The 26,566-nt window shown below is 62.7% G+C and overlaps 2 protein-coding genes across 2 annotated transcripts; one reads left to right on the top strand and one right to left on the bottom strand.

Annotated features, from left to right (window-relative positions):
* Window positions 1-276: 276 nt before the first annotated feature.
* On the top strand, window positions 277-20,780 carry ZNRF1 (zinc and ring finger 1). The gene is given in 6 exon segments (XM_037409267.1): window positions 277-1,044; window positions 1,046-1,388; window positions 18,278-18,373; window positions 19,046-19,151; window positions 19,264-19,354; window positions 19,505-20,780. Coding segments are annotated over 5 exon segments (705 nt in total). The 5' UTR covers window positions 277-942; the 3' UTR covers window positions 19,322-19,354; window positions 19,505-20,780.
* Window positions 20,781-21,113: 333 nt separating this feature from the next.
* Window positions 21,114-25,705, bottom strand: LOC119157888 (probable D-lactate dehydrogenase, mitochondrial). Its single transcript, XM_037409266.1, is given in 12 exon segments — window positions 21,114-21,401; window positions 21,475-21,586; window positions 21,660-21,750; window positions 21,830-21,957; window positions 22,668-22,796; window positions 22,879-23,121; window positions 23,124-23,303; window positions 23,899-24,040; window positions 24,116-24,257; window positions 25,353-25,456; window positions 25,458-25,466; window positions 25,610-25,705. Coding segments are annotated over 12 exon segments (1,509 nt in total). The 5' UTR covers window positions 25,673-25,705; the 3' UTR covers window positions 21,114-21,235.
* Between the last annotated feature and the right edge of the window lie 861 nt (window positions 25,706-26,566).

Here is a 26,566-nt window from a genome sequence, read left to right as displayed (position 1 = left end):
GGGGCCGGCGGGGCGCGCGCGCGCGCGGCGCGGGGGCGGCTGGGAAATGCAGTCCGCCCCTGCCGGCGCCCCGCGCACCCCCCCCGCCGGCCGGGGGCGGGCAGGCCCGGGGGGCGCCGCGGCCTCGCTGCCCGGCAGCGCGGCGGGCCCGGGAGGGCCCCGGTTCGCCCTCCCCTGGTGGCGGGCGGCTGCGGCGGCCCCCGGGCGGTTACAGGCCCGCCGCAGGCCCCTGCGGAGCGGGTGTGTGGGGGGGGGGGAGGAGGAAGAGGAGGAGGAGGGGGAGGGGGAGGCCGAGTCCTGTGTTCCTCGGGGCAGCGGCGTCCCCGTGACCCGCAGGCCGCGGTGGTGGAGCGCAGGCCCGGGCGGCAGCGGCCGGCAGCAGCGCAGGGGTTAAGGGCGGCGGGCCGGGGGGGCCGGGGGCGGGAGCATGCGTGCTGCCGGCCTCTATTGTCTCCGGCGCGGCGCCGAGCACCCAGGCGGCTGGCGGCGGCCGGCAGCGAGGCCGTGCCCGGCGCAGCGCAGCGGAGCGGGGCGCGCCGCCCCCGCCGCCCCCGCCGCCCCATGGGCCGCAGCTGATCGTCGCCCGGCTGCCGGCCGCGCCCCGGGCAGGAGCGAGGCGGGCGGAGCGACCCGGCCGCCGTCCACCCCCCCCCCTCCTCCTTCCCCCGCCGTCCCGTTCCCCCCTCCCCCCCCCCGCGGCCCCGGAGCCCTCGGCGGCCCCCGCCGGGGGTGGCGGCGGCGGCGGCGGACTCGGGGCGCCCTCGCCCCTGCGGGCCCGGCGGGGGGAGGATGCCTGGGGCGGGGATGGGTTTGCGCCCGTAGCTCCCCGCGCCCCCCCGCTTCCTTCCGCCCCCTCTCGCCTCCCAGCGGCGGCGGGGGCGGCGCGGCCCCGTTCCCCGCGGGGGGCTGTCGCTCGGCTCCCTCCGGCCCGGCGGCGCCCATATGGGGGGCAAGCAGAGCACGGCGGCCCGTTCGCGGGGCCCCTTCCCGGGGGTGTCGACGGATGACAGCGCCGTGCCGCCGCCGGGAGGAGGGGGGGGGGCCGCCTCCCTTCGGCCATTACCGGGCGGGCGGCGGCGGCGGTGCCATGGGGCTGCGCAGCCGCTCCGTCAGCTCGGTGGCCGGGATGGGCATGGACCCGGCGGCGGCCGGCGCCGTCCCCTTCGGGCTGTACGCGGCGGCGGCGCGGGCGGCGGGGGAGGCCGAGCGGGCCCCGGGCGGCGGCGGCGGCGGTCCGGGCTCCGACTCCACGTACGCCCATGGCAACGGTTACCAGGAGACGGGAGGCGGTCACCATAGAGACGGGATGCTGTACCTGGGCGCCAGGGCCTCGCTGGCCGACGCGCTGCCCCTCCACATCGCACCGCGGTGGTTCAGCTCGCACAGCGGTGAGTGCCGGCTCCCCGGAGCCTTCCCCCGGCTTCCCCTCCCTCGGCGGGTACCCGGGCCCCGGGGCGGCGGTGGGCACGGTTCACCCGGCATGGGGGTCTGCCCCCCCCGCGCCCTTGGCTGGCTGGTTGAGCCCCGTGGCGCTAAGCCTGACAGAAAGACCCCAGTCCCCTCCCTGGCACGGGTGAGTGGGTGAGCTGGGGCTGGCATCTGTGTCAAGGTCGAGGGAGGAGGCTTTCCACAAGGGAGGTGTTTTGGCTCTGGGATGCGAAGCAGTGGATGTGGCATCCCCCTTTGACTTGAGGGGAGTATGGTCCGAAGGTGCTGTAGCTCCAGCCCTTGGTTTTGAATACCGGGCTGAGCTCCATGTGCCTCTTCGGAAGGTGTTTCAGGAGTGCCAGTGAGGCATAGTGATTTCCATGCCTTAGAAGCTGGGGAAGGGGGAGAGGAAGCCTTTGAAAGTGAGGTGTGGGAATTTTTTCCCTTTGTTTCGTCTGATAAAGGGCCAAGGAGAGGCCAAAGCAGGTTTTCTCATTCAAGCCAGCTGGCACTGATGTGGTGCTGGGGAGGAAGCAGAGGAGGAACTGCCTGCCTCTTTACTGGGGTTGGGGAGCCGGCTGGGCTTTCTTGCAGGAAACATGGGGCTAAGGGAGGGGGCAAGGTTGCCCCCATCTTCACCCTCCTGGCTGGACTCTTCCATGTGTCCTCGTGTCTGGAGAGGAGCTCTGGCTGGGAGCAGGGCTGTGTCACTGACCTAGTTTTGGCTGGGTACAGGGAGCGAGGTGGGAGGTCCTCCCTTCTCCTCTTGGCTGGAGGGGAAGTCATTTCAGGGATGTCTCCTTGCGTTTCCTGGAATAGTCTGGGATTTCTTTCCCGCTCGGCCCCCTTGCGAATGCTCTAAGTGTTCTCCGTGCATGACGTGGTCTGGGAATTTCATAATGCGCCTTGGGACAATGCCTCATTTTCAGGAACGCTTGAAACTGAACCAGTGGACAAGAACAAAGTGCGAAACAAGGGGGCTCCTTTTCCTCCATCCATCTTGGGGTTTCTCCCCTTTACCCAGTCTCCGGGGGCTGCTCTTCCCAGTTAGATCAAAGCTGTATGGCTGGCATTGCGTCTTCAGTGGCAGAACACCCCGGGCCTGGTTCCTGTGGATCCAGATAAGCTGGGCGCTTGCAGTCCTCCCCGGCAGATGGAGAGAACTGGCTGGCATGTGGCACTGGAGCTGAGACCCAGCGCTTCTGCAAACTTTCTTGTTCCGGGACCTTGCGCGGACTGTGCCGCTGCTCTGGTTTTTGAACACAGAAAGAAACTAAGGCGCAGCATCCTTCCAGGTATTGCACAAGCCTCAGTGTGAATGAGTGCCACGGGGTCTTCCATTGTACCTGGTGCTGGAGCGAGAATGGCTTTATTACAGAAACACCTTGTAGCTAATCTGTACGGAGAGGTGGTCGGTCAGAGAGTATCGGTTACGTTAAATGGTAGTTCCCCCAAACTGCAATGCTGAGAGGCAAAAACCTGCTCATAAAAATAAAGCAGCTGCAAAATGGAGTAAGCTTTTTCCACCCGCTCGAGCGAGTGAGTGCGATGCTGCTAAGTTAAAGTGGGCGCCCTTGGAAGATTGCAGCGCGAGCCGTGGGAAGTGCCGCAAGAATTGGGTTCCTCTGGTGCCTCTTTTGGGGCCCTCCGAGAGCATTTGAGCTGTGCTGAAGCACGCGCGGGCAGCAGCGAGAGCTGTTCAGTGCATGCCGAAGCCTCTCCCCGTGGTGGTTCTTCCTCGTTGCTAATTAATAGCAAAAGGAGCGGAGGAGGCTTAAAAACCATTCTGAAAACTTGTCAGAGCTCATTAAACTTTTGTGTTCTTCCTCTTAATGTAAGAGGTTAACGGAGGATTTGGAGACCAAGGGGAAGTAAGCCACCTCAAGATTGCTAAAATTCCTTCTAATCTCCTGTTGCAGCTGGTTAACCTACAGCAGGGCAGTCGGGAGGTACTCGCTTCTTCCCCCCTGCCTCCCCATCGACCCGCTTCTCTCGCAGCGCTGAGCCACTCCATTAGCCACTGGAAAGTGCTGAAGCAGCAGCGCTCTGGTAAACGGAGAGGAGCTTTGACATTGCTGCGCGTGACTGTCCCTGCTCCTTTTGAAGGATGACTCGAGGCTGGGGACAAGGGGACCTGCTGATGCACCAAACCCCCTCACCGCGATGTGTGCCTGGGGATCTTTGGGATCTGCCCAAGTTGCTGTAGTGCCTCAAGGAGAGGAGCCCCCCCTCCCTGCCCCAAACTGTGGCAAACAGGTCTGAAGAGTGGATCCTTGCCCTGCCTGCCCCTTTCCTCCTGCTTATGCACAGGCTGGAGACTTGGATGGTGCTGATCTTGGCACGTGGGAAGGTCGTGTTCACGGCCTCACTCTTCCAGGAGTACTTGAGTTTGGGGGAAGAGCTTGGAGCCTCAAAGTGTCCCACTGTGGGGACCTCAGTGGGACAGTGAGGAGCCCTGGCTTAACGCCAGTGATAAGGCGCTGTCATTGCGGCAGCGTGTCCGTGATAACAGGACCGTGCAGATAGGCTTGGCTCCTCGCCGCTCCCTTTATCTGCGATGCTGATTTTGTGCGCCTCTCCGGCTGCTTCATGGCTCATCTGGCCCATCAGCAGGGACCCCGAGGAGTGAGCTGGGGCAGGCTGAGCTCTTTTCCCTGACTGGCGTCACTCCTCCTCCTCTCTGCAGTCAAAGGCTTGCAGAAGAGCCAGGTGTGCCCAGGGAGGGAGAGGGGAGGGCTGCACTGGGAAGCCTGTGCAGGGGGAGGTTGCAAAGTGGTCCCCAGAGCCAGCATGTGCTGCAGCACCGCTGTAGGGTGCTGTGTGTTGTGATGGTTGGCAAGAAAAGCCTGCTGCCGAATCCCACTGGGCTCTGCCGTGGCTGCCGGGGGGCAGGGGTGGCAGGAGCAGTTACATACTGACCACCTCTAGCCCTTCCAGGGCCAGGGAAGGAGAGCTGCTGTTCTTACGAATAGCAAAACCTGAATGCATCTTCCAAACAGGGTGGCCAAGGGGGCTCTCACCTTTGTGGCGGAGCTTGTCCCTCCTTCCAAGGGGACAACACCTCCCTGGGTAAGTGGATCCCATTTCCTGACAGGGATTTTCCCAGGCGTGTCTGCCATCGATGCAAGCGACAGAACTGCTCCAACGTCACCTGAAACTGCTCTGGGATTTCCCTGTCTGCCCAGGGTTGTTGAGATCTGTTTCCTGGCCTGCGAAGGTAGAAGATGACAAAACATCTTTTGCAACTTTGGAGTTTGTTTGTAGCACTTGACCCTGTCTCTGTAGCTTCATGACCATTAGGACTTCTTGGCAAAGCCAAGGCTAGCGGGAAGAAGGGAGAAAAAGGAGATGTGGTTTAATGCTGCGTGTCTCCAGCTTTGTGTGGTTCTCTTAGTATCACTCGTGTCATTCATCTTCATCAGAGGATCTCGGGGAGTTTGCAGAAGCTGTAAGTAGCTTAAAGTTTATCTGGAAATCCCCCTCGTCACCCAAAGCCCTTGAGTGTTGGAAGCTCTAGTAAATCCGTATCTCCTTGTCTGCTGGCTAGCCTAAGGAGACGCCTAGCTCATCCTTCTGTGCAGTGCCGTCAGGAATGTCGCTGGCTTTCCGTGCACCGACCAAACAAGCTGTCTGTCCTGGATGCTGGTGGCAGCAAGGTCAGGAGGGGAGGTCTCCTTTGCCAAGTGAGCCACTGCCTTCTCAGCAGCGCCTTGCCCAGAGCAGGAGGGCCCAGCCTTGGGGGAGAAGGTAGGGTGTCTGGCACAGGGATGGCAGCCCAGGTGCTGGGCTGGGCCTTTCTCCAGGCAGGGTTAGAGTGCAAAACAGGCCGGAAGTGCTTTTTAATCCAGCTCTGGAGTCAGGGATGTGAAATAGGGATCACTTGTTGGAGGATGAGGGGAAGGCATGTGTGAACACCTGCGCTGGGCAGCCCTGGTCTCTGCCCAGCTGGGAGGAGGCACGTCTATGGTGTACCCTTGCTGTGATCCAACAGCTTCCAGTCCTGAGCCTTTTCTCGCCAGTGCTTGGCAGTCTTAGCTCCTGAGCTAGTCCTGCCACTGCAGTCTCTACACCAAAACTAGAAAGCTTAATTCTAGCTGGCTAGTCAGAGAGCTGCTGGAGGGAGACTGCTTCAGCCCTGACTTTCCTGCCACCAACTTTTCAATGTGCAGACGTCATATGTGCTTCGCTCCCTCCTTACAGTGGTTAGAGCGTGGAAGGGCACCCCAAGGTCTGCAGGAACTTGCCATTGTGAATCTGGTTTTGCCAGTGGAAGTTTCCAAAGGAGACTGTCCTGAAACCATCTTTTTGTGGGTTTGGTGCTGGTGACTGCGGGGCAGCTGGATTGGGCACCTACAGCATTTCCAGGCTTGTGGATCGTTTGGGAAGTGGTGGAGGAATGATCCTGATGACTCCCCAGCCTGGTGATGTTCAGCTGGCTCTGGAGGGGTTGCTCTTCTGCCTTCTTGGGGCCAGCTGCAGAGCAGCACGTGGCCAGGGGCAAGAGGCAACAGCTACCTTGGAAGAACGAAGTACTGAATACCAGAAGATGGGAGACTCGAAGGCAGCTTTAATGTGTACCAGACCTGCAGCCTGGAGATGAAGTTTAAGTGTGTCAACGTTGGCGTTGTGCGTGAGAAGCCGGCGGCGGTTACCTTCAGTCTCCACAGCGAGAGCTAGTGCAGACTGTCGCTGTGCTGCCTTGCCACTCCGGTGCTCCCCGAAATCTCTCAGCTGCCTTGCCCAGGAGCGAGGTGCTAATTGCTGTGCATGCTAACTGGCTTGGCTGGGCCCGCTCCTCTCTAAACTGGTGCATAAACCAGTGCAGGGGAGCTGGGTGCCATCTCCCCCCTCCGCACACGTATGTTCCAGACATGCTGAGGATGATGCTCTTGTGTGCCCTGGGCTGACCCACTTCCCAGCCAGGATTGTCTTCCTGGCCCGTGACGTAAGTTTATCCCATGCTGGTTTGTTTTGCTGAGATCTTTGTTCTGGTGACTAGAATAACCGTAAAGGCTTCTCTTATTTATTAATGTGCTATTAGGGCTCCTCTCCTCCCTCCCTCTCTCGCTCTCTCCTTTGCTGGCCAGAGGATCAATCAGATGCAGACATCTTTGGTGGAGGAGCCGTACCAGGGCTGGCACCTGGCCAAGGGAGCCGTGGAGAGTCATGGGAAAATGCTGCTAAATGCTGAAAATTAATTTCAAGAGAAATGCAGGGAGGGAGAAAACCCCATTTTGGAGGAAAAAATTAAAAAACAAAAGCTTTTTTTTTTTTTCTCCGATGTAATCTCCCATGTGACAAATCAGACATGCAGCAAAGAGCTCTTTGAATGAATTCCCTCTGCAGGGACCGGTGTGGCACCCCGGCTGACCGGTGGGCAGCCACAAGGTGCATCTCATCACCTCTGCTGCTGGTACACCAAAACCCCAGATGTGTCGAATACTTGGGTTTGAGAAAATGTGACCTGGCTTTCTCCTGGTTCCTTTGAAAATTGAAATCATAAGGGCTTGTGAGTGATTTAAATGAGCAGTCAAACAATGCTGTAAAGTGCAGGCCCTGATGCAGAGCATTTTTACCCACCCGCTCCCGCATGGCTGTACATCAGGGTACAGCAAGCCTCTCTCTGTAGAGGCAGACCCATTTTTTTATTTCAGATGGAGCAGGAGTGGTTATAATTGGGCCTTGGATGTCTCACCAGCACCGTCCCACCAGGCAGGTGTTTCAAATGTGGGTGAACCCACTGGGGGTGTGGGTCTTCCCCGGGGGATACTCCTGTTGTCCCTTGTGGGTGCGCTTGGCTGAATGTTTTTGCTGGGTGCTTTGTGGTGGGAGGCTGTTGGGAGGTGCAGCTGCAGGAAGCTCTGCCGGCCTGGGCCACCCTCTCGCGCCGCTGCGCAGCGTTTCCCGTGGGCAGAGGCATGTTTCCTGCCCTGCTGGGCTGTGGGCAGCGCTGGGGGGGCAGTGCCTGCAGCTGGGGACAGGGACTGCTGTTTTCTTGGTGTGCTTTAGCTTTCCAGCCTGCTGCGGGTCCCACACAGCCCAGGGTTTGAGGAGGGTGGCAGGGAGAGCTGGGGAGCCTGCAGGCAGGTCCTGGTGGCTGTGCTGCTGGCACAGGGCTCGGGCTCTTGGTCCCCGTGCCTGTGCGCTGCCAGGTTTGTGCCACGTGTGGCCGGCTGAGCTTGAGCAGATGCATTGCTCAGCGCTGGCATCGTCCTTCCCCAAGCCCCGATGGTGGGTCTGTGGGCAGCTGGAGGTGTTCTGCCCATGGGGATGGTGCCTCGCAATGTGTTGGAGAGGCTGCAGAACACCTCTGAGGGGGGGCTGACTCTTCCCTCCCCTCCTTCCCCAGGGAGCCGAGTGGCACTGGCCGGTGTGGGCAGTAGGTCGGTCCCCAGGACAGCAGTGTCGTGTCGCTCAGGAGGGCATGGGCTGAGCTGGCTGGGGAAAGTCCTGGCTCTCTGCGCTTGTGCACACTCGCGTGGCTGTGGGCCTCCTGGCAGTGGCATGGAGACGAGACCATGCACCTTGTGCAACAGTCTTGTGGCACTTCGTAGAGGAGCAGACGGGTGCAGTGGACATATTTACCCTTTTGCTAGTTTTAGCAACGCCAGCAGAAATTTCACAAGACTATATATTCCCAGCGAGCACCTTCGTCTTGTTGGGGCTTTGTTGAGTTATGGCCACGTTTCCTGAGAGACTGTCACCTACCAGGCACAGAAATGGGGCTGGGCCGGGTCCTGGTGAGGAAAGCACAACAGCACAGATGAGGAATTGAACTGAAAGCCGCTCAGAGCTGTTCCTTGGCCCTAGCAGGCAGGACAGCATGACAACAGTGGGTATTTTTAGAGGCCAGCTGCCTGCAACACAAGAGAAGGAAAGCAGCAGTCAGGCAGGAGAACAGGGCGATGCTTCCCCTATCCCTCATCCCTGCCCAGCATTTTATTTCCTCACAGGACAGGGCTGCTGGCATTAAGGAGTTTCCGCATCCTCCGTGCCTCTTTGCCTGTTGCTGCCTTGAAAGGCAGCTGGCTTCGTTCTCCCCTCAGCTTTTGTCATGGCTCTGTGTTTCTCTGATCACGGCTCAGCGGCTTGAGGGTGGTCCTGGGGGCTCCGCTCTTCGCATCCCAGACATAGCATCCCAGCTTGGTGTGGTGGGCGTTTTGGGGGTTGTTTTTTGGAGGTCTTTGTCGCCAGTGAGGGAAAACCTGCCGTTTCTCCTGCAGCTGGGGTAATTGCAGTAATGTGTTTGGGAACTCTCTCTACAAGGCGGTAGAGCTGCATTTTGTCAGGAGTGCTGCAGGGGAATCGGATCCACCTTTCAATCCATCCATCCAAGGCCTGTACATCTGTAGCTGGGGAAATGAGGGGGGGCAGGGGTTGGCTCTAGCCAGATGGCTTAAATTACCATCTGCAGGGAGGCTGAGTCAGTATGGGTTGAGGTCAGTTTTGGGGCAGCTGTCTTAAGCTGGTGCTGAGCAGGATGGGGTGAGGCTGAGCACCCTGCCTGAGCTGCCTCAGCATTTCAGGTTATCCCCACCCAGGTCTTGCTGCTTTGAAGCTGTTGTCTATCCATTTATTTATTGCAATGTTGAGCTCCTAGCCCTTGAAGCCTGCTATTTGCCTGGATCTTACCCTTCTGAGGGCGGCTGTAGGTGCCTTTGATTTCTTTTTGCTCCCCACAGACAGGTACGAAGCAGGCGGCACCCTGTGGCTGGTCCTGGGTGACTGTTTCTCAGGGGGATTCTGCTTCCCAAGGCCTTGTCCAGCTCTGGAAGTAGGGGTACACTGTGCTCCTCTGGGTACTGCTTTGGTGTTTTTCCTTTCTCCTGGGGAAGAGAGCGTTTGAAATCCCCCACAGCTGGGATTTTTGTTGCCTGCAGCCCCCTGTATCCCTCCTGCTCCCAGTGTCTGCTGGCTGTGAGACAGCTCGGCCCTTCCCGTGTTGGAGGCTGGCATGTGTTGAAGCAAAGCGGAGGCAGGAGCAGAGAAGGTGGGACAGCTGGGCAGGCTTATTCCTGCCTGTGGCACAGTGTGAAGCCCCTCCTGCCTCTGCTACTGGGATGGAGCATGGGCAGCCCCTGATGCTCACCCGTGGGCTCGTTCCTCTGAGATGTTCTGCTTGGTGTTTCAGAGGTTTGGCTCCCAGAGCTGCAGAAAGCTGGCAGCTGGGAAGCGCATGGGGCAGGGCTGCTCCGAAGCCAGAGCAAGCTGGGTGGTGTGGCCCTACCCCTGCCACAGGGGTATCTCCAAAACCCCCAGCCTCTCGCCCGAGGAGGGAAGCTCATACTTGCCTGGCTGGGCAGCTTGGTGCTATCAAGCATCCCTCGCCTCCTGCACCCTGCACAGCAGAGCTGTGTGATCATCCTGCAGGACTGCGCCCTACTTCTTCCCTTCCTGCTCTCCTGGTAGCCTGGGGCATTCCCTGGCCATCCCTCAGCAACGGCAGCCCCTCCTGGGGAGCAGGGAGGTGCTCTCTGCCGTGCATCTCTTCCTGCCATGCAAGGAGCAGGTGAGGTTAGGGCTGACTCTGCAGTGTGTACCTCCCTAGGTTTCTGTTCCAACGGTGTCTCTTTGCAGAAACAACCAGTGTGAACTGGCTGTAAGCAATTCCCAGCCGTGCACCAGCTGTGGGTGTAGCTCTGTGTGCCTTTCGTGCTCTGTTTGCTGCCCACTACATAAAACCTGCCCTTTCTCTACCCAGAAAAGCAGTGCTTCATCTTCCCATGCACCGGAGGTCTCTCGCTGATGAAAACCAGTTGTCCCAGTAACCCCTGCCACCACGGCCCAGGCATGAAGTGCCATGGGAGATCTTCTACCAGTCTGTTCGTGTGGTGCTGCCATGGGTTGCCTGTGGAGGAGTGTCCCAGGAGCTGGATGGGATCGCTTCCTGGCAGGAGAGGGTGCGTGGGTGAGACCGGCGCTGGGCTTTGCTCCCTCTGCCAGCATCATGAAACCAGGCCTTGTCATCGTGTGTCTCTGGAGTGTCCCTTCATCCTCCCAGAGCGATCGGCTGAAGCTGAGGCATGACGGAGCCCCGGCAGCATCAAGGCACAAGTTTTCCACTTTGGAAGAACCTGGCGGTCAGGAGGGAGGTAGCCAGGGAGCTGCCACTTCACCCCATGGGATCGGTTGCGTTTGGGAGTGGCTCAGGTCAGGCTTTTGCACTTAAGCCTCTCTGACAGCAGGAGTTCCTCTGGCAGCTTGACAGCGGCTGGAACCCAGCAGCGGGGACTCCGTGGGTGCCTCCCCAATGGATGGCTTAGTCAGAAGTGACTCACCCCACCGGTCCCCGCGTGACGTTGCCTTGCTGCTCCCTCCCAGCCCCTGCCAAGCCAAAGCATCCAGCTCTCCTCCCTTTCTGCTTCCATTTCCGAGCCGCCATGTCCCACTGCGCTGCCGGAGGATCCCCTGCGCTCCCGCACTGTGGCACCTGGGACTGCCTCCGTTGCCCTGTTGGCTCCGTGCATCTTGTGGATGATTGCTGTTGCTAGCAGGGCTTGCAGTTGGGCTTCCTCCTTCGCACAAGAGATACTTGGGATGAAAAAGGCAGGTGTGCAGGCAAACCCTTTGGAAATTCCCAGGTGTGCCTGCAGGGATCCCTCTTCACTCTGGGCAGTGAATTTGAAACCCTCAGCATCCCTGGAAAGGTGGGGAGGCAGTGCCAGGGCATCCCTGCAGCTCTCCTGCACAGTGAGAGGCCCCAGGCCGGCTCTGTGACTGGCAGGAGCCCGGAACAAGCTTGTAACTCGGTAAATTCAAGCCCTGCAGCCCAACAGTAGGAGTCAATGCCTTCGCTGGGCTGTCGCCCAGGACCCCTCCACTTAACTTTGCTGTTCTCTGGGATGCTAAAATTAGCTTTAGGCTACACACTCTTCCTTATGAAGCCTGTTCCCAGCAGCTGGGGGAGAGTTTCTGCAGGAAACTAGGACTGGCTAGAAGGCAGGGTGACCCCAGGAGGCTACCTTTGTCATCCAGGTGTGGGGGAACTGATCCTGCAGCATGGCCTGGGCTGTAGGAGGGAGATGCTGTCTACCTGTAGCATAGGTACTTTTGTTCAAAAACTGCAATTGCAGCCATGAAAGGGGCAATGCTCAAACAGTGACAGGCAGGGGGGGTGCTTGGGGTGCAGAGGCTCTTTGCACTTCTTCCCTGAGCATGTGTGTGCAGGGAGGGTGGCTCTAGACACCCTGTGACCATGTAGCCAGGCCTCTCTGCCCTCTTGCTTCTCCATGTCTGTGCTGGAGGTTTCCTGTAAGGCTTTGGTGTGTCTGTCTGCTGAGGCTCAATGGCTTTGTGTGCTCTGGAGCAAATGTCCCTGTGGGGTTCCCTCTCTTGCAACTCCCGCCTCTTCCCAACTCTCGAGCTTTCCTCAGCCTCAGTGTTGCAATCCGTTCTCCTTCCCATTCTCCCCCACCGCCCCCATAAGAAACCAGCTTGCTAAAAAAAAAAAAAAAAAAAAAATCTCTGCCACCTGGTTTGCAGCAAGACAGCTCTGGGCTGCTGCGACATGATGCCACCCAGCCCCTTCGTTCCATGTCCTGCATCCCTCTGGCCCTAGTGGCTTCCCCACATCCCACCTGGAGCATCAATGTCTTTTTTTCCTTCCTGCTGCATGTCCTCTTCATGGCTTGAGTCGGGTGGGAGCGGACAGAGGCATCTCCAAAACCCAATGCCTTGAGTGTTAGGGCAGTGCTGGCCTTGGCCAGCTTCATGGTCCCTGCCACCCCAACACCTGCAGCATGGGGACTTTGCCAGAGCCACTGTGAACCAGGGACGGCTTTTCTTAGATGTTGCAAAACCTGGTCTTGCACAGTAACATTGTCTTTTTGGGGTGCTGCTTCACATCAGTAGCATGGCTCAGCCAGCTGAACTGACTCAATCAGCAAGGAAGTGGTGGGGTGGGATGGAGCAGGACCAATCTCCTTGGCCGTCTGCCGAGGCAGCAGCCTGCATCATTGGGTTTCTCTCAACGGTGCCATCCAGGGATGTCCCACCCTGGCCAGATCCCTGCTGCCTGGCTGATATCTGGGACTGGCCCGCTGCCGTCCCTCAGCGCTGCTTCCCTCCTGTCCCCAGGAAGGTGGGATGGTTTGTTTCTACCCTGAACCCATCCTTTATGCTCTCCCCACCTCTCTGCAGCCTTGAATGGGGAGGAAGGATGCTTGTATGGCCCTTACTCAGAGCTGGCAAATGAGATTGCTTAAGTGCTTTACTTCTTCCTGCCTACGTGTCCCTGCTCATGTCAGCCCTTGTGCTGCACAATAGCTGAGCACCGTCGCAGCACTCACCCGGCACCTTGTGTCCTGCCAGGGCTGCAGCCATGGGGCTGTGTTGGGCTCTGGCTCCTGCATCTGCCTGTGCAGCTGATGGCAGTTTCCTTCTGCAAGAGAAGTGAGTTTGGGCCTGATTCTGCTGCGTGTCCTGGCCTCCAGGCACTCAATGCAAGCGCTTTGCTGGCGGAGGGAGTGTGGTCCTTGGTGCGGCTGCGAGCTGCCTCCTGGCCCCAATGTAAGGCAGCATCACTGGCTGCATTGCTCAGAAGCCAGTAGATCATCGCTTCCATGGTGCATGATGCTCTCATAAGAGAACACCCATGGAGGTCCTCAGCTACCAGATCCCTGGGGTGCCCAAGCGCTTGAGATGTGCTTTGTGCACCCTATGCGCCATCTTCCAAAGAGCTGCCGTGTGACAGTCTCTTTAAAAAAAAAAAATGAGGCTGCTTTAGGCCAGTAGGGAATTTATTTCCCAGGAGATATTGCGTCTTGAATATCTTGGCTCTGCAGGTTTCCTTCGCTAGCTGGTGAGGAAGGCAACTCCTCTGTGATCCCTTCCATCCTGGGGCTGCGCTGGAGCCCACGAGGGGTACGGGAAGGGGAGGACTTGGAGTCCCTTCACCTCACCCAACTCCATGTGCTTCTGCTTCAGGTTGACCAGCTAGGTCCGTAGAGTGGTCTTTCAGTATTTCCCGCCTCTTTGATCACTAGCGTGTTTTTTTTTAAAGATGATCCATCTTTTCCAGCTTTCTGGTGCCAGTTCAGCTGGCAGCATTGGGGAAGCCACAGGAGGAGGTGGGATGCTCAGGGTTTACTCAGCAAGGAGACAGCATGAGGACTGTGCGTGCTTGGACCAAGTAGTCCCTGTGTTTTTCTCATGCTTGGATGCATCCTCACCTGGTGTAAGCCAGCTCCCTTGGCAGGGGGCCCAGGATGCTCTCTGGAGACACAGAGGTGGGCTGTGCAGCTGAGGTTTCCAGATCTCCCATGGACATCAGGCTTACCCCTGAGTTCCCTGGTGCTCATGGTGTCCCATGGGATGGCTGAGCACCATGGAAGGGACCCCTCCCTCCTGGAGCAGGCACATTTTGGGGAGTTTGTGCAGTTGCTCCCACACACAGGGCTCCTGGTTTATCCTGCTGCATTCGTGGGGTCCTGGCCAGCTGGGGATCCCTTCAGCGAATGCTGCTCCGTACAGGATGGGTTGCTGAGGTTGCACTTGCACCTGAGCTGCTGCTTCCCCCTGCCTTCAGGGCCCATCATCCCCCACCTGCATCTTCCTCCCACTGCTGGAGGTGCCATGCAGCGTTGAGGCTGCTGCTTCCCGCGTTTTGGCTATCTGCTGGCAATAGAGCCAGGGTCTCCTGCCACTTTGGCAATGCTGCGTCTCCTGGTGGCACCGCAGCCTGTCACCAATCCATCTGGAGGCACACCGAGCTAGTGGAGGGTTTGGCAAGTGAATACGGACGTGGCATATGCCCTTCCCTGTGGCCAGGCACGGGCTTGCAGCTCCCATGGGTGCTGTCTCGCCCATCCCTGAGGGGACCAGCCACTTCCACTCGCAGGATGTGGTGTGGTTGACCCCGTTGTAGTGCTCAGTGGCTTCCCCAAGCTGCACGGGTTGCTCGGGGGGTCGCGTGTAGACACAAGTGATGGGAATTTCCTATCCCAGCTTCAGAAGCAGCTGTGTTTGAGATGTTTACAGATGGGTTGGAAAGGTGTCTTGACGTTCCAATGACCAGCAAAGCACTGGCAGCCTGTGTGGTGGTGCTTTTGGCGCTGTGGGGGTTAACCATGGGGCTTTTTCGGCTTGTGTAGGATGTGGTGGAGGTTTTCAGTGGTTCCCAGCTCTGCCTTGCCCAGCTCTCTAAAATTAACCATGTAACCTTCCTAAAAATACTCAGAGGGCAGTAGCCCCTGGAGAGCACCAGCACTGCTTGCTCCCGATTTCTAGACCAAGCCATTGGAGAGATGAGATCACCTGCCAACATGTGTCTCAGCCTGGAAAGCCCTTGGCTTTCTCAAAGTCTCCTGCAGGATACAAGAGTCCAGGTCTGGATCTGAACCTGATTTTCTGGGCCAGCCCGCTTCCCGCAGCACCCTCCTCTTCCTCACTTGCTGCTGGCGTTGCCTGCCTGCCCGTCTCCGCCTGCGGTGACAGTGCCAGCCCCAGGTTTAGTGAGCCGCAGGCAAGAGCCTTGCAAGGCAAGAGCACCTTGGGAGGGAGGAAGGGTCCGTGGCCCTTCCCCAGAGCATCCCCCCAGCTCCCTGGGGGTGTGGGAGGCCCAGGCGAGCAGGCGAGGAGGAATAGCTGGGCCCTTCCTCTGTCTCTCTTTTTTTTTTTTTTCTTTTTTTTTTTTTTTTAGGCATGTGGGAGGAGGGCGGAAAGGGCTTGAGGAGGAGGGAGGGAGCTGAATTTTCCGTGAGCAGCTGTCAAAATGTAATCTCCTGCATCGCTCGGGCTGGCAGCTTAGGCAGGATAAATTAACAGGGATTTCAGGGAATGTGGAAAATACCGTGGCCTGGAGGGGGCCAGCTGCGCGGGGAGCAGCCCTTTCATCTGCAGCAGCTCTGGGCCCCAGCGCCTGCCCCGACCGGAGGGATGCTCCAGGGCCCTGGGCTGTCGGGTGCTGGCTGGCCCCTGGCCTCCCTGGTTTTCCATCCACTACCTTTCCCCAAAGGTCACCTGGAGAAGGGGCAAGGGAGCCCGACACCCTTCTCTGCCTCCCCTTCCCCGCTGGTGGTGGGCTCCCCGCGGCTCCCGCGCCTGCCGTGGAGGGGGGTGCGAGCAGTTGCTCTTGCAATGCTGAGTATTTGTGCCGACAGCTGGGGCGCAGGGCGGCCCCCTGCCCCAGGGGCCTTTCCACTCCGGCTCCTCACTCTCACTCAGACATGGGAATTTATGCAATTGCATTTTCATCTCCCCCTGCCCCCCCCCCCCCCCATCTAGTGAAACGCAGAGCCAGGAAAGCATGTGTGCCTCTGCGCTTGGCTCAGCCCCCAGACCCGCGCGGCAGCCAGCGTCTGGGGCTGGAGCGTGCCATGCACTTGCTGGGGTTTAAGCCCAGGTCTCTTTGTCTGCGCCATGTCCCCACGCCCTTGCCATGGGGCTGTGGTGGCACTGGGGGTCCCTGTCCCCCAGCCAGCTGCCCAGGGAGCATCGAGGAGCGTGATGGATGTTCATGCTGGCTATTTATAACCGTGCTAAAGCTACCCCGGCTAGCAGAGAGGCCTGGAGATACGGCAACAGCCGCTCGCGGGAGCCTGCGAGGCTGGGCGTGCTCATCCAGGGCCCTCTCCCTTTGCACCGGTTGCATGTCTCGTAGGATCCCTTTGACTGCTGCCAGAACCAGCAGATCTGGGGCAACTGTTTAAAATAACACGTTGGCACAGAAAAATGGGGGACCAGAGAAAACAAGGTCTTCCCGTGCAGTGCATGGGGGACGGTGCCGAACCTCTGCAAATGTCTTCTCCTGGCGCTGAGTTCACAGCCGAAACACCTTTTCCATAGGGAGCCCTTCGCAGCCACCCTGTGCTGGGGGGTTGCCACTGGAAACTGGTCCCCAAGAGCTTCCGTGGTGGTGACTGGTGCCTGCGGTGCTGGCAGAGCAACCACGTTCAGGCAGGATCGGTTCAGGCAGGGACAGGGGCAGGCAGGCTGCCAGGGGAGCTGGGGGACAGGGAAGGTATTTCACAAGGGGAGGCTAGTTGGGTCTTGCAGAAGGCAGGCTGGGAGGCTATCTGAGCCTGCTCTATAAATACACCAGGCGGGTAAACACTTGGGAGGAGAAAAAACCCAACTATTTCAGCTAATGGGCACTGCTGCCACAAGGTATAAATGGATCAGGAGTAAAATTAGGCTGGAGAGGAGGAGGTGGATTGGTGCTGCTGCCCGTGAGGCTCTGGCTGCCGGTGCTGCCCTTTCAGCTGGGGCTTGGGGCAAGTGGGGCTGGACTCACAGTGGAGACCCTGCAGCTTGGCTCGGCTGGGGCAGGGATGTGGCATGCTACGGGTCAGCCTGACATCCTGCTGGAGGGACTCCTGGGCTCGAGGGCTCCTTGATTTAGCAGGTCCGTTTAGAGCCAGCTCCCCACCATCCATGATGCTCATCTTTGCTGTGCCCTCATGGGAAATAACTGCCCCGTGGAGGAGCAGGATTTAGCATCTCTGTTCTAGGCTGTCATCCGGGGAGCTGGGAGGTAATCTGTATTTATCACTGCTGCTAATGAGAGGGTGCTCAGGTGTTGAGCAGTTATCCTGGCTGTTTGCATGGCAGAGGTCTGAGCTGCCTCCTGTTAAAGCCACCCGCGCTTTTTTCCTTCCAAGAAGCAAAAAAAATGCCCTCATCACAGCCACGTGGTGGCAAACAAGAACCTGATTCATCCTTAGATAATTTGTGTATATTCCTTTTCTCTTCTTTCCTGAGCAGCCTTTGCATATATATGAAGAAAGCTCTTAAGCAGCACTGCAGTCAAACCTGATCTGCTTTTAGAAGACAGGTCCTTAAATTACCCTCTTCCTCTCTGCAGGCAGGGAATTGCTAGATATTCTGGTGCAAACCCATGGTGGCGGTGGTGGCGTGCACGTGTTCGGCTGCATCAGCTTGAGCCCCGCTGCACTGGGCAGTGACAAACCGCATGGCCTCGAGCTGGCTGCGGTGGGAGGGCAGGGAGTCCAGGTTGGATGACCCTGTTTGGGGTTTTGCTCCCTGGGAGTTTGGGGCTCAGAGACCTGGGTTTGGGGCAGCCTCGCTTGGTGGTGCTGGGGACGATGCCGTGGTGGTCTGCGTGGCTTGAGGAGGTGGTGGCACTGGTGAGGTACCCTGGCACCAGCTGGGCCCCATCCCCATGCCCAAGCAAGGACACAGAGCAGATCTGGACATCACTCTTCATCCAAGAGTCCAAGTCACCAGGCAGGGCTGGGTGACAAGGCAGGGCCAAGGTCAGGCTGGGGGACATCAGCCTGCAGAGTCCCCCTGCTCCTGGGGCTGCTGGCTGGCATTGGAGGGGCAAGCGCTCACCTCACTCCTGCAGAAAGCTGGAGAACGCAGCAGTTGGGGCTTGTGGCTCCAGCCTGCCAGTCCTCTGCTGTGGCCCTACAGAAAAACCTCCTTCCCTGCAGCTTTTCTGGCTCAGCCATGCAGGGCTGAGCTGCAGCAACAGGGACAGCACCATCCTGGCGTGGGGACGTGCCCCTACACTTGCCAGCGTGGGGTGCTGCATGCCCCGGGCTGCTCCTCGCCCTTTAAGGCCCGGCAGCAGCTGATGGCCACGTGTGCGCTGCCTTGGCATGCTCTCCATGCCCTCTGCGCGGCGGGCACAGGGACGACCGGCACGCCGGCTCGGGCGGCTGTCCCCTGTCAGGTGGCTGTCCCCCACGCCAGCGCTGCTGGTGGCCGGCACAGGATGAGTGGGTGCCTGGCGGGCGCTGTGTGGGGTGCGTGCCACCATGCAGGCAGCAGGTGAGGGGCTGCCCACTGCTGTGCCCAGCCATGGCCTCGGGGACTCCCCAGGATGCGGGATGGACTCCTCTCCTGCTTCCCTTGCTAAGGGCTCATCTCTGCACTCTCCCTCCAGGTTTCAAGTGCCCCATTTGCTCCAAATCTGTGGCTTCTGACGAGATGGAAATGCACTTTATCATGTGTCTGAGCAAACCTCGCCTCTCCTACAACGGTAAGGGCCGGTGGCCAGGCTGTGCAGGGGACACAGCGTCCTGCCGGCTTGGGATGGCTCCGGGCAGGCTGGAGAGACGCTTGCCGCAGGCTGTGCGGGCAGGCGGCTCGGCTGGGCTTGCCAAGAGGACTCTGCTCCAGTGGGCTGGTACAGCTCGCAGTCCCCGCTGCGCTGCGCCGGCATGGCTCAGCCCCACTGCTTTTGCCTTTGGGACCCTTTGGAATACAGCCCCCGTCCCCGTGCTGCTCACCACGGTGTGCTGTGCCAGCGGGAGCCGTTCTGGCCGGGCGTCCTGCCTGGCTAGGGCAGGGGACATGTGTCCGAAGGGTCGTTGTGTTCCTGCCCTCCTCGCTGGCAGTGAGGCTTACTGGGCTGAGCACTGGTCTGTAGGCTCCTGCATCTCCCATCTGTCCTGACCATGGCAGGGGAGTGATGCTCACCCCCTACGCGGGTGCTTTATTGGAAGCCAGGGTGGGGGGGGCGTTCGCTGCAGCCACCCCAGCCCCGTCTCCCCTCCCCATGCCTCCACCTGAGCCTCCTGCCAGCTCTGCCGGCACTGCTGCCCCAGCCCAGCTGCCTCCGCAGAGGTGGCCATGGGCTCCCCTCCATCCCGGGAAGGGGAACGCCGTGGTGGGCCCCATCTCACATCTCACCGCTGCCCTCCCCTCCCAGATGACGTGCTGACCAAGGACGCCGGCGAGTGCGTGATCTGCCTGGAGGAGCTGCTGCAGGGGGACACGATAGCCAGGCTGCCCTGCCTCTGCATTTATCACAAAAGGTACTGCGCAGGCACCCCGAGGGAGGGGACGCAGCCAGGCGGGTGGCAGGGGGACAGGTGGGGACATCCCGAGGCTCGGCAGCGTGGTGGTGACACACTCTCCTCTTTGCAGCTGTATAGACTCATGGTTTGAAGTGAACAGATCTTGCCCGGAGCATCCTTCTGATTGACCCGCCGGGCGTGCTTGCTGACTTCTCTCTAAGGTGAGCCTGCGGCTCTCGGGCTTATCCAATGATTTCACCGTGCTGGGTTTAAATCCTGGGCCAGGAGGGGAGAATGGGCTGGCATGGGCTGGCATGGGCTGGCCGTGGCTCCTGCTCCTCACCTGGGATCGTCTCTCTCTGCTGTTGCAGGGCACCTTGCTATACCTGCTGTACCTCCTCTCCCCATCCCCCCTACCCCGCCTGGAGTTTTGGGCTGACTTTAAATTCCTCGAGAAGACAAAAATAAAACCCAGAAACTTGAATCCACTTGGGACAACAGCGAATTTTTTTTAATTATTATTTTATGTTATTATTTTTATTTGTTTTGTTGGTTTTGGGGGGTTTTTTGGGTTTTTTTAATTTAAAAGATTTAAAAAAAAAGAAACATCCAGGAGAAGACAGTGTGAGAAAAGCGGAGCAACCCACTCTCCCCTCCACAGCCGCTGGTCACCAGGAGAGCTCTGCCGGCCAGGGAGGCCCCGGGGACACCCTCGGCCGAACCCCTGCCATGATGTTTGGCTTTTCTCCCCGAAACAAAAGGGGAAAGCTGCTGGGGGACAGCCGGCCAAACGGAGCACGCGGCATTTCTCACCGGCAACCCCCCCACCTCCCACCCGGACTCACCCGGGGGCTCTGCTCAGTTTTTTTGCACTGACTAAAACAGGAATTTTCTCCTCTCTCCCGTCTCCCTTTTGGAGATCTCCACCCCGGCCCCAGCAGTGTTGAGATGGGGACTCTGCTCCCCCTTGCTGAGTCGCAGGGGTCCATCTTTCAAGTGTTTACAACAAGAAAAAAAAAAAAAAAAAAGAAAAAAAAAGAAAAAAAAAAGAAGAAAAAAAAGAAAACTTACAAAAAAAACCAACCAACCAAACCACAACTGAAGCTTCGTGTTGACTGGCGTGTTCTTCGATTTGAGCTTCCCTGCCCCGGTGATGTTTACAGACTGGTCACTCTTTAACTCAGCTATAACCACTCAGAGACTGGAGAGCCGCAGCATCCCCGCCGCCCCCTCGCCGGGCTCCTCTTGCCAAAACCGCCCCCCCTCTTTCTTTCCATGGCCTATGAGTCAAACCCTTTCGAGGAGGGCACAGGGAAGGCCCCCCATGGCCCCCCGGAAACCCTGACCCCCCCTGGCCACAGGGGTGGCTTTGCCGGAGCCGGAGGTGCCAAGACGGAGTTGTTTCACGGCAGTGACCCCCCCCAACCCATCCCTGTCCCCTCCTGGCGCGGCGGGCGTGTTTTCGTTGGTGAGACCTCCCCTGCCGGTGGCCGTGCCCCTGCGGGAAACCTTTCTGTATTTATATATTAAAAAAAAACAGGGGAAAAAAACTAAGAGTTCAGAGCTTGGGGGGAGCTTCCTTCATTAGTCAAGGTGTTTTGATATGGTATTAAAACAATGTTCAATAAAATATTCACTGTTATTTTATTTCACTGGCATTCTTGGCGAAGCAGACAATGCCTGTGGGGTGCTGGAGCCCCCCGCCAGCACCAGTGCCCCTTCTCCATGTTGACCTTGGTGTGGGGATGGCCACGGCGGCGCTCAGCCTGTCCCAGAGAGCTCCCAGCTCTGCAGCACCAGCTCTGGGGACGTGGCTGAAGTGGGAGCCCCCAGTCCCCCTGGCCTGTGGGTGTCTGTGTGTGCACTGCTCGGGACATGGACCCCCTAAAGAGGAACTGGGGTGGCCAGTCCCCCCAAAAAAGACATCATGGCGCATGGTAACTTTGGTGCAGAAGGGTTTTTATTGGGGGTGCCCAACCCCCAGGAGGGGGGATGAGAGGATTTGGGGGAACAGGACAGGGGGCAGGGCAGGGCAGCAAGCCCAGCCCAGCCACAACCCTGGGGGCTGTGGCCCCTGGCCCGCCTGGGTGCCGCTGCCCCCCTCAGAGCACCTTGCCGGGGTTCATGAGGTTGTGGGGGTCCAGCGCAGCCTTGATGCGGCGCAGGGTGTCCAGCCCCTCCGGGCCCAGCTCCTCCCGCAGCAGCGCCCGCTTGCCCAGCCCCACGCCGTGCTCCCCGGTGCAGGTGCCCCCCGCCGCCAGCGCCCGCCTGCGGGACGGGGCCGTCAGAGCACAGGGACACCCCCCGGTGCCCACGGCCCCCCGCGGCGCCCCCGGCCCACCTGCCCAGGCGCTGGGCGAAGGCGTGGACGCGCTGCGCCTCGGCCGGGTCCCGGGCGTCGAAGACGAGGAGGCAGTGGAAGTTGCCGTCGCCCACGTGTCCCACCATGGGGCCTGCGGGGCCGCGGGTCAGGCGGGGAGCGGTGCGGAGCGTGGCAGCCCCCAGCCCACCCCCTGCCCCGCTGACCGGTGAGGCCGGAGTCCCGCAGGTCCCGCTGGGTCTCCACCACCACGTCGGGCAGGCGCGAGATGGGCACGCAGACGTCCGTGGAGTAGCCCTGGGCCGGGCAGGGCAGAGCCGTGGCACATGTGGCTCCGCGGGGCGCTGCCGCCGTCGCCCCCGTGCCCGGCCCTCACCTGGCAGCCGGGCCGCAGCGCCAGGGCGGCGTACCAGGCGCTGTGCCGCATGGCCCACAGCCGCCCACGCTCCTCCGGCTCCTCCGACCAGGCCGGCACAGAGCCGCCGTTCAGCCGCACCATCTCCTCTGCCGGGGCCGGGACCCTGCCACGGGGCACGACGGGACCCCCCGCACCCCTGGCCCTCGCCCCAGCACCCCCAGAGCCCGCCCGCCCCGCAACCCTGGCACCGGCACCAGGCACCCGCCCGTACCCCTGGGACAGCCCCCGTTCCCTCTCCCTGGGCGCTCATCCGGCCCCCCCGGGACAGCCCCGGGTCCCCGGCCCCCCAGCAGACCCCCAGCCCACGCACCCACCCCACACCCTGGTGACTTCCCAGGTACCACCCTGGGCACCCACCCTGGTGTGTGTCCCTGTCCCCAGACCTGGGTGCCCGGCCCTCCCCCAGGGCACACTGGTCCCCCATCCCCGGCCAGACGCACCCGCCCACACCCACAGGACCCGTGGACCCCGGCCCCCCAGACCCACGCTCTGGGCACCCGTCCCTTGCCCTGGGGACACCAAGGACCAACAACCCCCGCTGCTGGGCACCCGCGCCTTGCCCCAGGCACCCTGGTCACCCTGCCCCAGGCCCTGCACACCTGTCACTGACGCCAGAGGCATGGCGTGGCCCCCCAGCACTGTCCTGCTCCCCGTGACGCCGCTGGGCCCCCTGACCCTGGGCGCCCATCCCTTCTCTGTGGGTGCCCACCACGGCCCCCACACCCAAGCACCCGTCCCCAGCACTCGTCCCCCACACCGCCCCAAGCCCCCAGCCACAGCCCGGTGCCATCCCTACCCGCCTGCCGCTGCTGCTCCGCCAGGCCCTGCCGGGAGCCATGGAGCTCCAGGAGGAGCGTGGGTGCCACCGGCAGCCCCGTCCCGCTGTAGCGGCCGCAGGCATCTGCCATCACCTCGTCCAGGAATTCTGGGCGGGAGGCGGCGGCGCTGAGCCCGGCCACCACCACCGGCACCCGGAGCCCCGGCCCCGCGCCAGCCCCGGCACCCACCGATGCGCGCCACGGGCACGGCGGCCTGCAGCACCTGCACCGTGCAGGCCACGGCCGCCCGCACGCTGGGGAAGGTGGCGACGGTGGCGGCGACGGCCTCGGGCAGGGGGTGCAGGCGCAGCGTGGCCTGCGTCAGGAAGCCCAGGGTGCCCTCGGAGCCCACGAAGAGGGACGTCAGGTCGTAGCCGGCCGCGCGCTTCCTGCACGAGCCTGGTGAGCAGGCGCCGGCGCGGACCCCCCCAGCCCGGCTGGCCCCAGCGCCCACCTGGCCTGGCGCCCGGCGCCTGCGGTGTGCAGCAGGCGCCCGTCCGGCAGCACCACGCGCAGGTTGAGCACGTTGGGCCGCATGGTGCCGTAGCGCACCGCGTTCGTGCCCGAGGCGCCTGTGGCCGCCATGCCGCACAGCGAGGCATCCGCCCCTGGGTCTGCGGGGGGACGGGGACAGGGACATGTGATGGGGCCCCGTGAGCCCCCGTGCTGCCCCCGGTCAGCACCCGCGACCCCGGCCCCACCACACCCCCTGTCCATTGCGGAGACCACGGCACCTCAGTGGGGCCCCACAGCACCCCCGGGACCACGGCACACCTGCGGGCAGCTGCAGCACCTCTGGGACAACAGCATCCCCGGTGCCACGGGAATCCCAGCACAGCGTGGACCACGGCCACCCCAGCTCCATGGGCACCCTTTGACACCCCTGGAACCACGGCACAACCCCTCCAGTACCACGGCGACCCCAGCACCCCACGGGGACCGCCGCGCCCCTGGCACCCCAGCCCCATGGGCTCCCCAGCAACCCCGGGGACCACGGCACACCCATGGGCACCCTCAGGGGCCCTGGGACCACGACACCCCCACGCCCCTGGGGACGCCCCGCACTCTTGCGGACGCAGCGCCCCCAGCCCCACGGGCACCCCAGTCCCTCCAGCACTCCCAGCGCCACCCGCCCTACCGCTGTCCCCAGCACCCCTAGGCCTGCCCCCCGGCCCCGCGCCCGCGGCCGCGCCCCGCTGCCCACGGTACCGACGGGGAACCAGAGCCCGGTGCCGCGCAGGCGGCTGTTGAGGGCCTTGCGGGTGACGCCGGGCTCCACCACCACCGAGAAGTCCTCGAGGCTCAGCTCCGCCACGGCGTCCATGCGGCTCAGGTCGAAGCAGACGCCGCCCTGGCGGGGGGCACCGCAGGGGCTGGGCACGGCCGGGCACGCCGGGCCCGGGGGGCGGGGGGCCGGGGCACGTACCTGCACGGCGTTGACGCCGCCCTCCAGGCCGGTGCCGGTGCCGAAGGGCACCATGGGCACGCGGCAGCGGTAGCAGAGCGCCGCCAGCTCCTGCACCTGCCCCACCGCCCGGGGCCACACCACCGCGTCCGGGGGCGCGCAGCTGGGGGGCACGGCGGGCACGGGTCTGCCCGGGAGCGGCACCGGGAGGGACCCTGCCCCGAGAGACCCTGCCCCGAGAGACCCTGCCCCGGGAGGGACCCTGCCCCGGGGGAGACCCTGCCCCGGGGGAGACCCGGCACCGGGAGGGACCCTGCCCCGGGAGGGACCCTGCCCCGGGAGGGACCCTGCCCCGAGAGACCCTGCCCCGGGGGAGACCCTGCCCCGGGAGGGACCCTGCCCCGAGAGACCCTGCCCCGGGGGAGACCCTGCCCCGGGAGGGACCCTGCCCCGGGGGAGACCCGGCACCGGGGGAGACCCGGCCCCGAGAGACCCTGCCCCGGGGGAGACCCGGCACCGGGAGGGACCCTGCCCCGGGGGAGACCCAGCCCCGAGAGACCCTGCCCCGGGGGAGACCCTGCCCCGGGAGGGACCCTGCCCCGGGGGAGACCCGGCACCGGGGGAGACCCGGCCCCGAGAGACCCTGCCCCGGGGGAGACCCGGCACCGGGAGGGACCCTGCCCCGGGGGAGACCCAGCCCCGAGAGACCCTGCCCCGGGGGAGACCCAGCCCCGAGAGACCCTGCCCCGGGGGAGACCCGGCCCCGGGAGGGACCCTGCCCCGGGGGAGACCCGGCCCCGGGAGGGACCCTGCCCCGGGGGAGACCCGGCCCCGGGAGGGACCCTGCCCCGGGGGAGACCCGGCCCCGGGAGGGACCCTGCCCCGAGAGACCCTGCCCCGGGGGAGACCCGGCCCCGGGAGGGACCCTGCCCCGAGAGACCCTGCCCCGGGGGAGACCCTGCCCCGGGAGGGACCCTGCCCCGGGGGAGACCCGGCACCGGGAGGGACCCTGCCCCGGGGGAGACCCGGCACCGGGAGAGACCCTGCCCCGGGGGAGACGCTGCCCCTGCCCCGGGACCCTGCCCTGCCCGGCCTGGCCCTGTGCAGACCCCTCCCCTGCTCAGACCCGGCCTCTCCCCATGCTGGTTCCCCTCCTCTGCCCAGACCCTTCCCCTGCCCGGACCCCTCCCCTCCCCCACCCCTCCTCTGCCCGGACCCCTCCCCTCCCCAGCGCCCCCAGCCCAGCCCCGGCACCCACGCGTGCATGGACTCGTCGTGGCCGTGCTGCTCGCGCACCGCCAGGGCCGTGGAGACGTTGGGGGCCCCGACCACCGCCCGCAGGGCCGCCACGAAGTCGGGGGGGCAGCGGGCGCTGGGGGGGGGGAGGGCCCCGTCAGGGCGGGGGCGGGGGCGGGGGGTCCGACCGGGAGGACCCTCACCCACAGGCGGGGCCGCGGCGGGTACCCCACACCCCGGACCCCCGCGCCCCCCGGCACCCCCGCGCCCCCGCCCCACCTTGGAGCAGCAGCCCCGGCGCCACAGCGCCGCCCCCAGCCCCAGCCCCCGCCGCAGGGCCATGCTGGGCACGGGCACGGGCACGGGCACGGACGGGACCGGGCGGGACCTGCCCCCCCGCCGCCGCCCGCCCCCTCCCGCCGCCGCCGCCGCCTTAAGGTGGCTCCGGCCGCGGCCCCGGGGCTGCGCCCAGCGCCCCCCCCGCCGGGCACTGTGCCCCCGGCCCCGGCCCCCCCGGCCCCCCCGGCCCGCGCCGGGAAGGGGTCACCCGCGCCCCCCGGCCCCGTGTCCCCGTGGGAGCCACGTGCTCCCAGCCCGGCCCCGTGTCCCCGCGCCCGGTGTCCCCGCGCCCGCCCAGGGGGCCCCACAGCCGGCCGGGGTCGCTGCCCCCATGGGGCCGCATGGCCCCGCGCCCCCAGCCCTCCCGGCCAGCCGTCCCCACGCACAGCCAGGAGTCCCCACGCCCCCTGGCCATCTGTCCCCATGCCCGGCCAGGGGTCCCTGCCCAGACAGGTGTCCCCATGCCCAGCCACGTGTCCCCCCCCATATGCATCTGTCCCCGTGTCCAGACTGGTGTCCCCTCCCTGCCAGGTGTCCCCACATCCATCTGTCCCCATACCCAGCCAGGTGTCCCTGCCCATCCAGATGTCTCCGTGGCCATCTGTCCCCATGCACAGCCAGGTTTCCTCAAGAGCTAGGTGTCCCCCTGTCCCCATGACTGCTCAGGTGTCCCCGCCCAGCCAGGTGGCCCCATATCCAGCTGTACCCATAAGGGGCCAGCTGTCCCCATGCCTGCCCGCCCATCTGTGCCCACTCCTGGCCTGGTATCAACACCCAGACAGGTGTCCCCAGATCCAGCTGTCCCCATGCCCAGACAGGGGCCTCCACCCAGCCAGGTGTCCCCATACGCGTCTGTCCCCGTGCCCGGACAGGTGTCTCCCAGGCCACCTTTCCCTG

This window comes from Falco rusticolus, chromosome 15 (assembly GCF_015220075.1).
Source record: "Falco rusticolus isolate bFalRus1 chromosome 15, bFalRus1.pri, whole genome shotgun sequence".
In the NCBI taxonomy this organism is placed as follows: domain Eukaryota; kingdom Metazoa; phylum Chordata; class Aves; order Falconiformes; family Falconidae; genus Falco; species Falco rusticolus.
This window is presented reverse-complemented; position numbering and strand designations above follow the sequence as displayed.